We start from the raw sequence: 17590 nt of genomic DNA, 5'->3' as shown, positions 1-17590 counted from the left end.
TTTTAGACTTGTTTTGCTGAAATATTTTAAAGAAAATACCACACATGAATTTGGCCCACCAAAAAAGAGGAGACACATCAAAGGAAAACTTGAGGAAAATGGAATTTCCCAAGTTAAGATATAGCCAGAATGTAGCCTTTAGTACTTCTATGACTCAAGTGGATCTCCAGTTACTTTACAGTTCCTGGATAAGCAGACTGAAAATTTATCATGGACTCTTATTACTGACAGCACTTTGCACAGGAGAAGAAATACTGGACTGGGATTCAGCAAATCACAAGGTTTGTGTTCTTGCTCTGCCAATCATTAACTTTGGGGCAAGTCATTTAATTTCTCTGGACCTGATTTTTCATCTTGAAAAACCTATTTTTCAGTAATCAGGTTAAATCAACCTAAGACTGATGAGTGTGATCCCTGGGTTACTTGGATGATTTTTCAAAGACAGTCACTATAACAAGGTTACAAGCAATACTCAGTGCTGGCTAGTTCCTATGCCTCTAGTCAAACGGAAAACAGGTGAGCCTTTGAGTCACATATTTGTACAAACCCATTTCTACTTCAAAGGGTATACATTAAGGCACCTGTACTACTTATGTATGTCATATAATTTATATAGAAACAGATACATATGCAAATGATGTGACATTTATTTGCCTTATTTTGTGACTAGAGAGTTCATTATTGTACTAAATTGTACTATTGTACTAAAATCAAAATAAAAAATTCAATTGTAAATACTTAGGTAGGAATTAAGGTTTTCTTGACTCTCTTGATTTTTCATTAATAAAAGGAATCTAACATTTAAATACTTTATCAAGGTTGCTGGCAGTAACTATGCTGTTTGAAAGCCTTTCATGAATAGTTCAAATATACATAATCATTATCAGAAGGTTTTGAAAAACCTACTGTCTATATCCAAATGATGGCACAGCTGCCAATTCTATGCTTGGGACATAAGGAAGACGACACACACAGTTTCCTCAGAGGCTTCCTGCACAGATCTAACTGGGCTTATCCAAGGGGGAAATCTCAGTGAAACTGTGAAATTCTGCCTTGAAATGATCACATCACCAGATGCTGTTAACGGCTACCTAATAATGATGCCTAGTCAGAGACACGTACGGGAAGTGTGGAGGTGCGAAAGAAGACTTGATGGCTCCAGCGTAGATGGCCAAGATGGACACAATGACACAGGCCAGAAAGAGTGAGGCAAACTTGTTCACATAGCGTACGCCGATGAATACCACCAATACCATGAGGACCAAGAAGGCTGTCCCATAGACACGCATGTTATTTAGCATGGCTGCTGACTCCTTGAGTGCATCGTCACTCTGAAAGATGGCAGCTCGAGGGACGATATATACCTGTTAAGCAAAAAAAAGGAGAAAATGAGGTCATTCAAAGTAATCAAAGGGTTGTTGTTGTTTGCATTTGCTTTCACAAACGAAAGCAAAACTGAGACACAAAGTGACTGGAGACATAGCCTCATTCATGTTTCGATCTAAAATGCCCACAAAAATAGGGTGTCATTGATTAGCCTACATGCTATTCTGAATACTTACACTTCCAAGTGGAAAAACAAGGGACATGTTAATAGCTTATCCAAAGTGTTATACAAAGTAACTGTAAAGATTATCTTGAGTCCTACTTCTGCTATTGTTACTTTAAATAGTAAAAAATATATCCTAGTGAATAAATAAATAAATAAACATTTTATGTCATTGGGATAAAAACATCAAAAGAGATAAACTTTATTTTACTTTTTCCCCATTAGCACGTCTTGCTTCTGAGACTTTACCTTTTTGGGTGAGGTGGCAGGGTGCTGGTCATGGGGTGGAGGGGAGGGAGTAGGCAGCCAAAGGATACCTTCAACCTCTCTGACTCATACTCCCAGTAGGCAGTCAATAACAGGTCAGCAGTCAATCACTTGATTGATTCCTATAGATGATTTCTCAAAAGCTTTGCTATCAAACAGCAAAATAAGTCCAAGTCTGTATCTCTTCCATACTACAGACCACAATTAAGCCATTACTCACCAGAAATATTTCAATGGCACCAAGGATATACATAGCTGCTGCAAATGTGGTACCAAGATAGAAGCAGAGGCCAACAGCTCCACCAAACTCTGGGCCCAGTGCTCGGGAAATCATGAAGTATGAGCCTCCAGCTAAAAGGTAAAACAGAAGGTGAACAAGATAAAGAAAGCATGCTAGTAACAGGAAGGTAAACAAGTTGTAAAAAAGGATAAATGCTTCAGGCTTTTAAAAACCCTGAATGTGATAAAAAGTAGATTTCCCAGTAGGAAGTAAAAGATGAAACCTTCATACCACACATCTAATATCCCACATAAAGCAGCACAATTTTGTCAGTATTACTAAGAAAAATATCAGATGATATTTACCAGAGGCGTCAGATAGCTGAATAAAATATAAATTCCAACTAAATGAAGCTAAAAATGCAGTAGAAATGAGATATTCTAGCTTAAAGAATAAAGATTTTTTTAAAAGACGGTTTCTCAAGTCAAACAGTAAGTGCCTGTGGCCAACAGACTAAATAAATAACATTCCTTGGAAGTCTGCACCTCTATCTTTATAGCATAAACATACAGTAATCAGTGACAATCCATGAAATCCAATCTCAGCTACTGACCTGGCACCACTCCATTAGTGGCAATGGCACTCATGGAGATAGCAGTCAACATCGTCTATAAAGAGAAAAGAGAAGGCTGTTACTATTCAAAGACAACATTTCCACACTACTTTCCCATCTGCAGGTCTCAGAGCACCTGTCGGATATTCAACTCTACATACTTACATGGAAGGAGTTCCCTCATACTCAGTGGTATGGAAATGAGATGACGAGCTTCATCACTGCACTAGTCACACTACTGGTATGTGGAGTATTCCGTTAAAATGCTCCTTCATGGTAATCAGTAGGTTAGGTGCTATTAAGAACCACTGATCCTACCCTGATCTTCTAGCTAAAAACTTGGAAAACAGATTGGAAACTGACTAAACACTGGCTACAATAACAAGAATATTCAGTAATGAGAACCACTGGAGACTTCTGAGTTCACAAGAACTGTATTTAAAAAAAAATTACCTGATAGTGGCAGAGTACAGAGTGGACTGCAGATGGGGAGCAGATGGAGGCAGAATGACTTGTTAGCAGGCTAATACAGTGGTTCAGTGAGAGGAAAGGACTGCAGTGGGAGAAGTAGGAATATAAAGAAGGGGTTGGACAAGAGATTTCAGAGGCACACCTCATTGGCCTTGATACCTGATGAGATATGACCAGCAATCAAGGAGTCAAATACGGCCCTCAAGTTTCAAGACTAAGAAACTGAAAAAAAAAATTGAGTTATGAATGATATGGACTATGTCCGCTTACCCTGCTTTGCATGGTACTCAGTTGAGCAAAATGTACAGGGAGTGTGTGATGGTGACAGCAATAAGTCAGCAGACAGCTTAATAATAAAAAAATGTTTATAATAATCTATCAATTTACAACAAAACTGACAGATGTAGCTGGGATACACAGATAAGAGGAATTTAAATTAAAAGAAGACCAGAATGTTCTCAGTATAATGGAAAGAAGACCTGGAAATAACACCCCAATTTCTGGAGAAGGGGTAAGGGATGCCAGTTCAAAATAAATACTTCTTACCCCCAAACAACAATCAGCTGTTTACTGGTCCTGCAGTGGAGTAACACATCACATTTTCTAACACATTTTCTGTCACAACACTAGCATTATCAAATTCAAATGGTTTGTCTTCTGAAGTGTTTGAAGTCAGGGGCTGTATCTTCTACTTCCAAGGGAAGCCTTTCCTCGTAATTTTGAGTACAATATATTACAGATATAAGCAGTGAGTAACTGACTAAACTGAAAATCCTTTAGATTTTAATACCAAAATAATCTCTCCTGTTGAGATCATGAGTATTTTCCCAGTATGTATTCTTTCTTTTATTCCTTAAGAGGTTAAAGCATGATACTCTTGAGCTCTTGTATGTTCCAGGTGATTTCCAGTGGTCAACTTGGGACTTACACAGCAGCAGCAGATAAGGACAATTGCAAAGGCCTGCAGAACTCCAGCTGTGCCCACCACCCATGTGAGGCGCAGAAACAGGATCACTCCAAAAATATTTTGTAGACATGGGAGGTAGACACCCATGAAGGTACCCATTTGGGGAGTCTGGAAAGAAAGATGTTGACAAAAGAAAAAATCATGTAGTCATCTAGAAGAGCTGATTCATCCCTTTACTTTTATATAAAAACTTGTGCCCTAAATATAATTTTAATTGCAAAACAGAGATAAGTTTAAGCAGTATCTTTAAATAGGCACATACAAAATCTCCATCTAACAAATGTCTATCACCATACTTATTATTCCTAGAGATACATATTTTAACTTTACAGAGATCTCCACATGTTTTTACATAGGAATCCCATCACAAACTTTTAGGTGCATCTTCAACAATTTAGAAGTTTCTATTCTTCAAGGGCATTAGTTTTTTCTTAAAAAAAAAAAAAATGGGATAATGACTTGATGGAATTTCTTCAGAACTTGGTATAAATTTTTCATAGTAGTTGGTAAATGGAGTTGATAAAAAGATCTGAGTGTTGCTTTACTCCTGAACAGCCAGAAAGCTAACTTGTAATTTTGTTCCATATTTTCATGGGTGTGGACACTCTTCTTTTGAAGTGCTAGTCCCTTTCCCTGGAATGCTCATCTCCCAGCTACACATTACAGAACTCACCCCTCACATGGCTGGCATATACAAAGTGCTCAATAGCTGTTGAGCAAAGAGTGATACCCAGGACATTTTTTCCTGTCTTCTACATGGGGTCTTTTAACTTGCCTTACTATTCTAAGGCCTCACCTTGGTGGGCTTCTTTTTCCCTTCAGTGATGTTCTCTGCCTCTTCATGTTCCTTTGCTCCTTGTGTCAGATTAGTATAATTGGCCAAGCGGCTAAGGAGAGAAGACACCTTTGGTCTGGTGTCCATTTCTTCCTATAAAGCCAGAAATAAGGAAGAAATACATGATGAAGAACACTGGGAATAAACATCAAAACGATCCATCTACCAGAAAACTGCAAGGTAATCACAGGCAAATATTTTTTAAAAATCTATCAGAGATTTTATTCTCCCCTCATATTATAAGATGTAATCAGAGCTACATGAATTCTTAGGAAATTCTTAAATGAAAGGCTTTATGATTGTAATAGCTGACAGAAAACAAAAAACCACACTGGCTCCTAATAGACAGTTGTAACCTCATAAAAGGTTCCCAGATGGCGCTAGTGGTAAAGAATCCACCTGCCAATGCAGGAGATGCAAGAGATGCTCATTCAATCCCTGGGGTCGGGAAGATCCCCTGAAGGAAAAAATGGCAACCCACTCCAGTATTCTTGCTTTGAAAATCCCATGGACAGAGGAGCCTGGCAGGCTACAGTCCATGAGGTCGCAAAGAGTCGGACATGACTGAGCACACATGCGACTGCAAACCTCATAAAGAACATCGATGACATAATTTTTAATCACAGTACTGCTAGCAATCTGCTAACAGTATTACTAATAGTCAACTCATATTTATAGTTATTATTTACAGCACCAAGCGTGGACATGTCAATGAAAAACTTCTGTGACTGAACCAAATATTCACCTCAGACCTTTTCTTGAAGGAAACTAAGAGAAAATATTATTTAAAAAAACAGGAACACTGAGAAAAGTGGCATTCGAATCATTGTCCAAAGTAAGACAAAGCAGTGCTGGACTAAACCAGGCTCCTTTCAACAATCAGGCCACAGATTCCATCAAAGTCCATGCCGTCTTAGTCAGATGAGACATTCAGGTCCTTTTAATCCAACAGCCTGCTTCCTACCCTGCTTTTTGGTTAGTGCTGTGCTAAATCGCTTTAGTCATGTACAACTCTTTGTGACCCCATGGACTGTAGCCTGCCAGTCTCTTCTGTCCGTGGGATTCTTCAGGCAAGAATACTGGAGTGGGTTGCCATGCCCTCCTCCAGGGGATCTTCCCAACCCAGGGACAGAACTTACATCTCCGGCAGCTCCTGCACTGCAGGCAGATTCTTTACTGCTGAGCCACTAGAGAAACTCTTTTGGTTACTAGTTCTAAGGTAAATTCATCCCAAACACAGACTTGAAAAATTTTATAGATTATTACAACATAAACATTTACATCCTAGTTAAATTAGACAGCAAGATTCTCCATATGCCTGTGATGTCAACATTCCTCTTTCTTTCACAGAATTTGATTCAATGGTTATTTGTTAACTAGCAATAATTATATAGATTAAATCAACTGCAATGACAAACTATAATAATGAGTACTATATTTTAACAGTTATTAAGTTATCCAACCTGTACAATTTTAAAACTAGATGGGGTGGAAGACAACAATCTTGAAATTTCTGTTCCTGAAGTCTCTGCCCTAGTTTTCTCCCAAATATTACCTCAAAGAGTGCCAAATTCTTATCAAAATATTCATCTCCTTCTTCATAATTGGAATTGTTAAGATAAGCATTTCGCGCTTTCTTATGTCCATCATCTGGAAAAAAAAGTATACCATGTTAGTTTCTCATCGATACTGAAGAGGCATCAGCACCAAAGAACTGCATGTTGCCTCTGTAATAATGAAACTCACTTTCATATTCAGATTTTCATCTCAAGAGTGGTAGCATTGCCTGGAGAATGTGACTTCCTCTTGAAAAGGAGCAAAAGCAAATCTCTAAGAAGTAAACATGGGTCATTCCTTTTCTTAACAATATGAAGACTGGAAACACTATTCTTTTAAGACTCTAGCCTAGAGAGAGCCTACTCTTAATGTCATCCAAAGCCAGAATGAAAAATAAAAAGTCATTGAGTACCTGCTCGGTGTACAACACTGTGCTGGACAAGGCTACTTTACACACGGTTCCTGTTGATAATGGCAATAAAAGCCTTTGGCCTTCAGGGCTGTCTGACCTTTTCTAAATGACACCATTTTTGTACAAACATTTGCCACATATCCTTTTATGTGAATACAAGCATCCCACAAGAATTTGGTGAATCCATTCCGAGGAAAAACGAAGGAGAGATTGGGTTCCCTAAAACAGTAGAGATTCTTGTTGTTTGAGTGCTTTCTTAACTCTGGTTCTTTATCATGTAAAAGTTACACAGCTATACAGGTCTGGCAGAAGAGAGAATTTTAATAACTGTGTAAATGTCATTAAGAACTAAGATTTTAAAGACTTCACTGGCAACAGAGTAGTTAATAAGACTCCATCCTTTCATTGCAGGGGGCACAGGGTTCAGCTCCTAGTTGGGGAACTAAGATCCTACATATAGCATGGTTTGAGGCCAAAAAAAAAAAAAAATAAAGCCCCCCCCAAACTCCAAGATTTTAAATATTGAGGAACTAGATATCAATATAAAAATTAAAGATTTTAATCTAAAGTCCTAAAACCTTATATATGTAAGATGAGCTTGGGAAACAGAAAGCTATCAAAATAACTGAGTCATGTCAAAGGACAGAAGAGTCATGTCAAAGGACAGAAGAGTCAATCTGAAGGTGTTCCCACTGGCTGAAAATGGGATAATGTGAACACTAAAAATACATAATACAATGAATTCAAATGCAACTACTTGAAATATCCAAATGGTACATTAAAAAAAAAAAAAACTAGTCCCCTTCACAGAGTTGCTATGAAAAAATATCAGTCTGAAAAATAATAAATGTAAAGAATTAAGCAATTAGCCCTAATCCCACCTTTCCTGTACCAACTATATTTCAAGGTAACCAAAGAGAGAAAATTTCTTCATCATAGAAACATTCTAGCTAATTAATGCAGATGGAATGCTATAATTAAAAAAACACCACCAATTTCCAACCCCTAATGAAATAATGGTTATGAGCAGTCATCATCAATGGTTGCTAAAAGCATTAGGTGAAAGTCTGAGACATAACCCACTGATCAAACTTAGCATCACTAAAAGTGGGACAATACAATCTTCTAATGTAATGCAATAAAAGAAACACTGTACAATTTAACCAAAGAATGAATTCATTCTTAACCAAAGAATGAATGGAAGCTGAATATAAGCAAACCTCTAAATCTAACTATCAGTTCACAGAAAACAAAGGAAGAACATGTTAAACATCACCACAAAGATGCAGTCATCAAACTCAGAATGTGGGGCTTCCCTAGTGAATCAAGTGGTAAAGAATCCACCTGCCAATGACCCCTGCTCCAGGAGGGTCCCACATGCCACAGAACATGTGGACCACTGAACCCCTGTGCTACAACTACTGAAGTCCGTGTGCCCTCGAGTCCACGTTCTATAGCAAGAGAAGCCACCACAGTGAGAAGCCCATGCGCCACAATGAACAGTAGCCCCACGACTAGAGAAAAAGCCCGCACAGCAAGAAGACCCACACAGCCAAAAGAAAGTAAGTAAAATTAATTTTTTTAAATTCAGCATGTGGACAATTCCATATAACAAATAATCTGCTTTTGTTAACAAATAAATGGCATAAACTAAAACAGGTGAACTCATAAATTAAGAGACTTAAGATGACATACCAAATCAGTCGCAAGGTGCAAAACTTGTTAGAATCCTGACTCAAACCAAATGTCAGGAAACAATCAGAGGGATATGAATATGGATTGGTTATTTTCTTTAGAAAGGGCAAAAATATTCTGGGGAAAAAATTTGGTGGGGGCTGAAAAATTGCAACCAGAAGCTGGGCGATGGGTTCATGTTGTTTCATTATGCTATTCTACTTAACTCTTCTGTACCTCTGGAAATTCCCATAATAAAAAGTCATAAAAAGAAATACAGTTATTATCTTCTCTCCAACGCTTCCAGAAAATTTTAGAGAATGACACAGCTAAAAATTATTACCACTTTTGAGTAATTCATTTATTCAATTAATTCAATAAGTAAATACTTACTAAGTTCTTATATGTTGGGCACTACAACAGTAGACAAGGCAGTTACAGACTATTTTCACTGTGCATATACTAAAGTCACAAAAGACAGAAAATAGCTTTTAAAAAAGTGATAAGTTCAATGAAGAAAATGAAACATGTACTGGGATAGATTATGACAGGATGGGAAGACAGACAAGTTTTGATAAGATCATTAGAGTGATGATAAGCAGGTCCTCCAGAATTATATACTAATTTATAGTATTTGCCAAATATTCACATAGGCTAATTTTAAAATACTAATGTGACTTCACTGAACTTGGTTTCAGGAAGAGAAGATACACTTGGCTTTCATGAGCTGGTATATGCTAACTGGCTGTCCTCTTGGCACAGGATGGACGGGAAAAACCTGCATTTCAGGTAGAGGGAACAGCAGTTCTAAAAGACCCTAAAGCAAAAATAAATAAATAAAAGATCCTAAAGCAGATATAATCTTAATGGATTCATAAACAGAATATAGAACATGGCCAAAATAGAGTTAGGATAGAGTGGCTAGAAAGACAGGAAGAAATCAGATCATGTAGTTCTTTAGCAAATGGATAGCTCTTCTAAGTCCACTTATTGAGAAGTCCCATCCTTTTTGCCACTGACCTATTCTAGATAAAAACAGTACAACAGGGGTTGGGGCTGGGAAAGAGTGATGTGAGAGTGTGTTAACATTATTTTCTTCATTTGGGGGATGGGAGTAGACAGAATATTTTTAAGTAAGGGATTGAAATTTACAAGTTAAAATATAAAGATTGACACATTGGATTAAACAACAAAATCCAGGCATATATATCATGTCTCTTGTTTACAAGAGTCATAATAAGGACACACAAAGGATAAAAGTAAAGGAAAGAGATATATCAGGAAAAACCTAACCAAAATAAAGCTGGTACAGATTTATTGTTAGCAGATATATTTTTCTTTAAGAGAAAAACTTTATTAGGAATGAGAGGGTAACCACACAAGGCCTAATTCACCAAGGAAGTATATAAATTTTAAACATACATCTATTGTTTATAGTTATTTCTCTCTGTGTAACAAATGACTCTCAAATTTAGAGGCTTAAACAACACATACTTATCATCTCCGTTAGTGGGCGCTAGATATATGGACATGGCTTAGCTGGGCACTCTATTCCATGGTCTCCTGTCAGAACCGTAGTCTCATTGGAAGGCCTGGGGAAGATTCTCTTCCAGCCTTACTTACATAGTTGGCAGGATTCAGTTTTGTTTTTCAGGCTGTTGGCCAAGGGGCTTTCTCAACTGCCTTGCCATGTGGGACTTTTCACAGGGCAGCTTACAGCATGGCAACTGGATTCCCTCAAAGCACGCCATCAAAGAGCCAGAGATGGGGTGCAAGGCAGATGTCACAGTCTTTTTGTAACCTCATTTTGCAAGTGACATCACTTTTGTCATATTCTAATAATTAGAAGTTTTGGAGTCATAAAGTCCAGCCCTCACTCAAAGGAGAGAGGATTACACAAGGGCATGAATACCAGCAAGAAAGGATCAACAGAGCCGATCTAAAAGGTTGCCTAGGGAGTTCCCTAGTGGTCAGGATTTGGTGCTTTCATTGGTGTGGACTGGGTTCAATCCCCGGTCAGGGAACTGAGATCCTGCAAGCCAAAGTGCAGCTTAAGAAAAAAAAGGCCATATCCACCCATCCATCCATCCATGCCTCAAAATATTTGAGGCAAAAATGAACAGAACTATATCAAGAAATTAATAAATCTACCATCACACAAGGAGATTTTTTAACATACTTTTCCTCAATAATTGATAAGTGAAGCAGACAGAATAGCAAAGGTAAAGAAATCCAAATAATAGAATGAATAACCCTGACCTTAATGGAGATAGAGTTCTGCATGCAAAATAAGAGATTATACATTTTAATCAAACATACATGGAAAATTTATATATGGAAACTTATCATGTACTAGATCTTAAAGATTGTACAAATATCAAACATATCAAATATAAGCCACGATCTTGGTGTATAACAAGAAGTTAGAATTTAATTATAAACAGACAAATTTAAAAACCATGCAAATTTAAGAATTAAAAACCACACATTTTCCAACAATTCAAGGATCAAAGATTAATCTACTTAAAAACTGAGTAACAACAAAAACACCACCTATTGAAACTTGTTTGATGCAGCAAAAGCATCACCTCAAAGTAAAGCTATTGCTTTAAAGTTTTATATAAGGAAAGTAAAAAGAATAAAAATTATATGAGCTAAATACCTATTTTAAGAAGCCAGAAAGGAAAGAGAATAAATCTTAAGACAACAGAAGGAAAAGATAATGAAAACTATACCAGTTGTCTTTTGGTTAAATGTCCTTTTCTGTTTTTCAACTTTTCGTTTTTCCTGGGTTCTTATGCTGTAGGTAGATACCCTGTAAAGAGCGTGTAGCTGTGTTTTTAAAAATCTGACAATCTGTCTTTTTAATTGTCAAGTTAGGTCCACCAACTTTAGCAACTGATATATTCAGACTGAACTGTACTATCTTTTTATTTCTCTTTCGTTTTCTTTCTCTATGATTCATTCTCATTTTCTCTCTGGATTTTTTGGTTTACTTTCCCTTATTCCATTTTTCCTCTCTCCTCGCTTGGAGTTTTCACACTCTATTTCTATTCTTGTAGTCAGTTCCAACTCTCACTTCCTGACTTACATATTACTGTCCAACATTTCTAGGAGTTTTTTTTTCACTACATAAATAAGACACTAAAATTATTTCATATTGACAACACTGACTTGGGTGAAGGTCTACATTTACCATTTCATTTGTTCAATATTCTTTGTTGCATTTCAGAATACCAGTCTTCGGGGATCATTTTCCTTTTACTTGCGGTATATTCTTTAGAATTCCTTTAGAGAAGGGTTTCTCAAACTCGGCACTGTGAAATTTCAGACAGTATAATTATTTGTTGTAGGATATTGTCCAGCACATTTTATGATGTTTAAGAGCATCCTTGGCCTCTAGTCACTAGATTCCAGTAGCATCTCCAATAGTGACAATCAAAAATATCTCCAAACATTTCCAAATATCCTTTGGGGACAGAATTGTCCCTCGTTGAAAACAAATAGTTTAGAGCAAGTTTTGTGGTAAAAAATGTTGTTGGCTTTTACTTATCTACAATTATATTTTGCCCTTAACCCCAAGTGTCTTGCTAAGCACAATTCTAGGATAATAAATTTTTTCCAAACACTTTAAGACATTATTTGTTATCTGAGAAGTTTATCATCCTGTTGTTATTCTGATGATCTGTTTCTTCTCTCTGCTGCTTTCAAGATCTTTTCTTAGATGTCCTGCAGCTTTATTAAGATATGTCTACATGTGGTTTTCTTTTTGTTCACAACTATCTTTTGCCTGTTTTTAATCTGTTTAACCCTTTCATTTTTAAAAATATCAACAACTGTTTGTTTACCTTCTCTTTAAACAGTTTCATGTTCCTAGCTGCATCCTCTATTAAATAATTTAGACATTTAATAGTGTTATATTCCAGACTCAACACCATTTCATTCCTTTTGAAAGTTACAGCAGGAGGAAAGGAGTCCCAGCCTTAGCATACTACTTCCCTGTTATTCAGTAGCCCTATAATATTGTTGCTATAAAAATCTGACTTCAGAACTCCCCTGCCCCCACCCTGCTGCTCGCTGGTCTAAGCCATCTCCTAACAGCTCTGGCTTCCTGGGATGCAGCCCTGGCACCTCTGTTTGAGGCCTCTCTGGTTTCAAGTTTCAGGTGCAACTACCCTAACTTTCAGACACTCTGGTTCTGGAAGTTTCTGACTCAACTTCTACTTGCTTGCTTAATTTTGTTTTGGGTGGTTGGAGGGAAGACTGTCTCCAGAGACTTTGCCTGCATTTATGAGATCAATGATGCCTTCCAAATTGTCTTACCCAGGGTCTACTTGTGGTGGTGGGAGGGTGCAGTACAGCTCCTGGTCAATTATGAAATGTCAGGGCTTTCTGGGCAAGGAGCAAAGCTCTCATCAGAAGTGGTTAACTGAAAGGCATGGCTCAACCCGGTATGAAATCAAAAGTGGTTATACTGAAGGGTGTGGATCAATTCTTGGTCTGAATATCTTGGAAATCATGCTGCTTTCTGATGTACAAACTTCAGAAATCTGGGTCACTACTATGACTCCAGGAAATCCCAAGTGGAATGGAAATTCTAGTTTCTGAATAGCAAATAACCTTTATTCTGCAAGAACTAAAAAAACAAACTCATATCCATCCTAGAACTTCTTTAGAATTATGCAGAATCCTAAGATGCCTTTGGAGGATACCTAGTGAGACTGGCCTCAGTAATGCTTTGAAGTAAACAGCCCATCAGATCACTATTATGTTTCTTTATTCTCATTTTACCAACTATATAATGCTGATATTACTGAAAAACTTACTGGTGTTTCATTGAACATTCAAATGAAAACTGACAGGAGTGCCACTGGCTCTACTGAAAATATCAGATTTCCATTTGTTATGGCATACTTGTTTGTAGGCAGAAAGAGTATGCCAAATTCTTGCTCTTTATAAGCATTTTATTGTTGTGGTGCTATTATTTCTATAATATTGCTATTTTTTGTTCAATTACCACTTACATTTCAACTTAGATGTAAGATAAACCTCAGATTTCTCCCTTAGACTCCTGAGCTTGTCTAATGGCCTTTGTTGGTCTGAGCAAGGCAGAACAAGAGCAGTAAGTATACTTAATATCCCTTGGCACAGTTTTGGGTCTGAACTATGTGACCAAGTGAACACAAAAGGTTGTCTCAAATGTTATGTTTTTGATTTTTAGTTTGATGTATGTGTGTCCGCTCATTTTTGTCCAAATCTTTGTAACTCCATGGACTGTACCCCACCAGGCTCCTCTGCCCACGGAATTTTCCAGGCACGAATACTGGAGTGGGTGGCCTTTTCCTACTCCAAGAAGAAAGTCTGAATCAACAGTCAAATCAGAGGCACACGTTATGACTGGTTGCTTATCTCTTAAGTCTACTGGCTTTCTCTCTTTTCCTTTGCAGTTCACTTATTGAAGAACCTATGTCATGTGTTCAGTAAAGTTTCTGATGATCTGGATTTTGATAAGCATCCATGTGATGTTTAACATGTTGCTCTGTTTTCTTCTATTTCCTATATATTGATAATTGGGTCTAAAGGCTTAACCACATTCAGTATTTTTATGGGGGAGGGAGGAAAATACTCTCCTAGGGATATTTTGATCATCCATCTGGAGGTATGAGGTCATCTATAGTTGCTTTCTTTTTCAGATACTAGCAAATGTTGATGACCAATGCCTAGATTCATTAATTCATGAGAGGCTACAAAAATGGTGATATCCTGTTATTTTTCCTTAATTTATTAGCTGAAATACTTTTATAAACAGACATTCCCTGTAATTTACTATTTGGTTACCCATTGGTATAGTTAAAAGCAAGATAAATACTTCACTTTTTTCTTTTAGACCAATTCTCAGAATAATGAATTGTTTCACTAGACTACTCCAGTGGTGACCAGTTTTTTATGAGCTCATGAATTTAAATACTGAATGTTTCCAATCAAATCTTTTTCCTGCAATCTATTAAGATGATTTTATGTTTTTCCTTCAATATGTCTAATATATTAAATTATATAAATTGATTTTTAATGGTAAACCAACCATGTATCTTTACCAGAAAGTACTTTTTTGTAATTTTTTTTTTAGTAATTTTAAAAAATACAGGTAAAAAAATAAAAAATACAGGTGACCCCTGAATAATGCTGGGGGTTACTCAAAGTATAACTATAGTTGACTCTTTGTATCTGAGGTTCCTCCTCCACATTTGCAGATTCAACCAGCCACAACCTATGCAGTGCTGTAGTATTTACTATTGAAAAATATCCAAGTTTAAGAGGACCAGTGCAGTTCAAACCCAGATTGTAAGTGTCAAGTGTATACTGCCTGATTCAGACTGCTAATATTTCATTTAGGATATTTGTATCTGTGCTCATAAGTAAAATTGGTCTATACTGTTCTCACATTGTCATTGTTAAGTTTTGGTATCAAGGTTATGCTAGTCTCAAACTGAGCAGAGAAGTGTCTACTTGCTTTTCTGTTCCCTGAGAGAAACTGTAGAAGAGAAATTATTTTGCCTTGAATGTTTGATAAAAACTGTAAAAACGCCAGGGCCCAGTGTTCATTTGCTTGCTTGCTTTCTAAAGTGTTTTAAATGGAAAATGACGCACACATAAAAATTCATGAATTGTAAGCACACAGCTTAATTCTGTATCACAACTGCAGTTTCACCCTTCTGTGCATCTCCTCAGCCTGATCCTGTGTTTCGCAAGAGATCTGATGAGTCAGTGGAAACAGTAGATACATTAAAATAACTTTACCCTGTTGAAAGGAAAGCATTTAGAAGATTTGAAAGATCCTATTATAAACTCCATTCAGCAGGCAAGGCAACTGAAGCAGTTTTTCACCTACTGGGCCAAATTATCCTAAGTGAGATTTTTTATAGAATCTGGCAAGATTTTAATTCAAGCTACCAATGCCTTTTCTGAGGAATCATAAGATGGTTAGAAGATATAACAATAAATTGTCTTTAACTCTTTTGCAACTCCAAAACTAAAAAAATAAACCAGTAAGAGGAATACCCTGAAGGTCCAGTGATTAGCACTCTGCTCTTTCACTGCTGAAGGTGCGGGTTCAACTCCTCGGGATTTCACAAGCCGCCGGCATGGCCAATAAATAAATAAAAATAAACCAGTGCAGATTTTGAGGTTGTAGCTAAACATACTTAGAACAGGAGACAGAGGATGACTGTTATCAATAGCATGAGAAAAAAGGAGAATATAATCTAACCTAATGAACCTAGGAGAGAGAACCCAGGGTAGAAGGATGAACTTAACCTAAAATGGATAAATTCCAGGTTTATTTAAAAGTGAATGCAACTGTAGGTTGCCAAATGAGAATAATGTCTGCAGCAGCCTCTTTGCAAATCCTAGGAGTTTTAAATAATACTGAGGGAACTCTTTATGATTGCATACTATTTCTTTTCACCTATAATTAATTTATCTACTTTCTTTTACTACAAAGTGCTTACTTGGAAACAAAACCCAGCTCAGTAGCACTGGAATGGCACCAACTCCCCTGATTGTTCATTTCATTAGCCAAGCCCTCCTCTACCTCCATTATACACGTGTGTTCCTGCTCAGATGATGAACCACTCTTCAAATGTCTCTACCTGTCAGGCAGGTATCGAGACAGAGCAATTTAACAGTTTAGGGGGAACTGTACTCTTCGTGATCTACCAAAATCTTCTATGAAATCTTAATCATTCCTGGTTCAAATGTGAAATTTCTATACTAAGAAGACTAATTTTGAACAGTTTAAATAAAAGTATAAAAAAGAGAATAGTGACAGCCCTAATACCACAAGGCTACATATTTAAAAGTACTTTTTATACTTTATTTATTTAAAGTATATATTTAAAAGTACTTAATTCACTCATAATTAAAGAGGTACAAATAAAAACTAGAGGTGCCATTTCACCTACTAAAGAAAAAAATGTTAATATTGATAACACCTATGTTTGATGATAGGGAGCTTAGTATGTGTCCATACTTATTGGTGGGTTTAAGTTGATGTATCTTCTTGAAAATATATATACCTTTTGACCCACTGTTATCCCACCAGGGATCAAACCCATGTTCCCTGCATTAGAAGCAGAGAGTCCTAACCATTGGACTGCCAGGGAAGTATCAATTGCACATTTTTATATTAAATAGTATGACTATCTTTTTTCTTTTTTCTATCATGGAGTTACACTGTACGGATCGTTCTGTGATTTCCTGTTTTTCACTTAATATTTTATCTTGGACATCTTAGTACATAAAGATCTGCCTCTTCTCTCTGTTTGTAGTAGAAAAGTATTTTATTTATGTGTATATTATAATTTTATTTATGAGTACTTATTTCCAGGTGTTTACTGCTGTGTTGCAACGAACATCTTGTACATATATACTTGCACTCTCACTGCCAGTATATTTAAGTATACAAAGAGATGAGTATACATCTGTATAGATACATCTACACAGATCTATACAGTATATCTGTACAGTGTAACTCCACTGAAAGAAAAAGGAAAAGATACGGTCATAGGAAAAGAAGGGGACGACAGAGGACAAGATGTTTGGATGGCATCACGGACTCCATGGACATGAGTTTGAGCAGGTTCTGGGAGATGGCGAAGGATAGGGAAGCCTGGCGTGCTGCAGTCCCTGCGGTCGCAAAGAGTCAGACACAACTGAACAACAACAACAAGAGTATTTAATATATTGTTTAACTGAGACTTCCCTGGCAGTCCAGAGGTTAGGACTCCCTGCTTCTAATGCAAGGGGCCCAGGTTTGATCCCTGGTCAGGGAACTAAGACTCCGTATTCTAAGAGGCCAAAATAAATAAGTGATAAATTAAAAAGCAAAAGAAAATATGTAATTAAAAACTTCTGTAAGAATTCACAATAAAGTATCTATAGCAAGTTTACCTCAGGGGAGCAGAGGTGAGGTAGGATACTTTACAGGACCTCTGCATTTTATTTTTATATATATATATATATATTT

General features: G+C 36.8%; 1 protein-coding gene across 3 annotated transcripts in view; it reads right to left on the bottom strand.

Annotated features, from left to right (window-relative positions):
* SLC12A6 (solute carrier family 12 (potassium/chloride transporter), member 6) overlaps positions 1-17590 on the bottom strand; it is an 85668-nt gene that overhangs the window by 19022 nt on the left and 49056 nt on the right. For all 3 annotated transcript variants that reach the window (XM_010844167.1, XM_010844168.1, XM_010844169.1), the window contains 6 exons: positions 6478-6572; positions 4884-5015; positions 4049-4195; positions 2650-2704; positions 2037-2167; positions 1123-1364 (listed from right to left, as the gene is read on the bottom strand). In XM_010844167.1, the coding sequence (XP_010842469.1) occupies positions 1123-1364; positions 2037-2167; positions 2650-2704; positions 4049-4195; positions 4884-5015; positions 6478-6572 (802 nt within the window). The remainder of the gene's footprint in view (positions 1-1122; positions 1365-2036; positions 2168-2649; positions 2705-4048; positions 4196-4883; positions 5016-6477; positions 6573-17590) is intronic.

This window comes from Bison bison, unplaced genomic scaffold (assembly GCF_000754665.1).
Source record: "Bison bison bison isolate TAMUID 2011002044 unplaced genomic scaffold, Bison_UMD1.0 scf7180017864197, whole genome shotgun sequence".
Taxonomy (NCBI): domain Eukaryota; kingdom Metazoa; phylum Chordata; class Mammalia; order Artiodactyla; family Bovidae; genus Bison; species Bison bison.
This window is presented reverse-complemented; position numbering and strand designations above follow the sequence as displayed.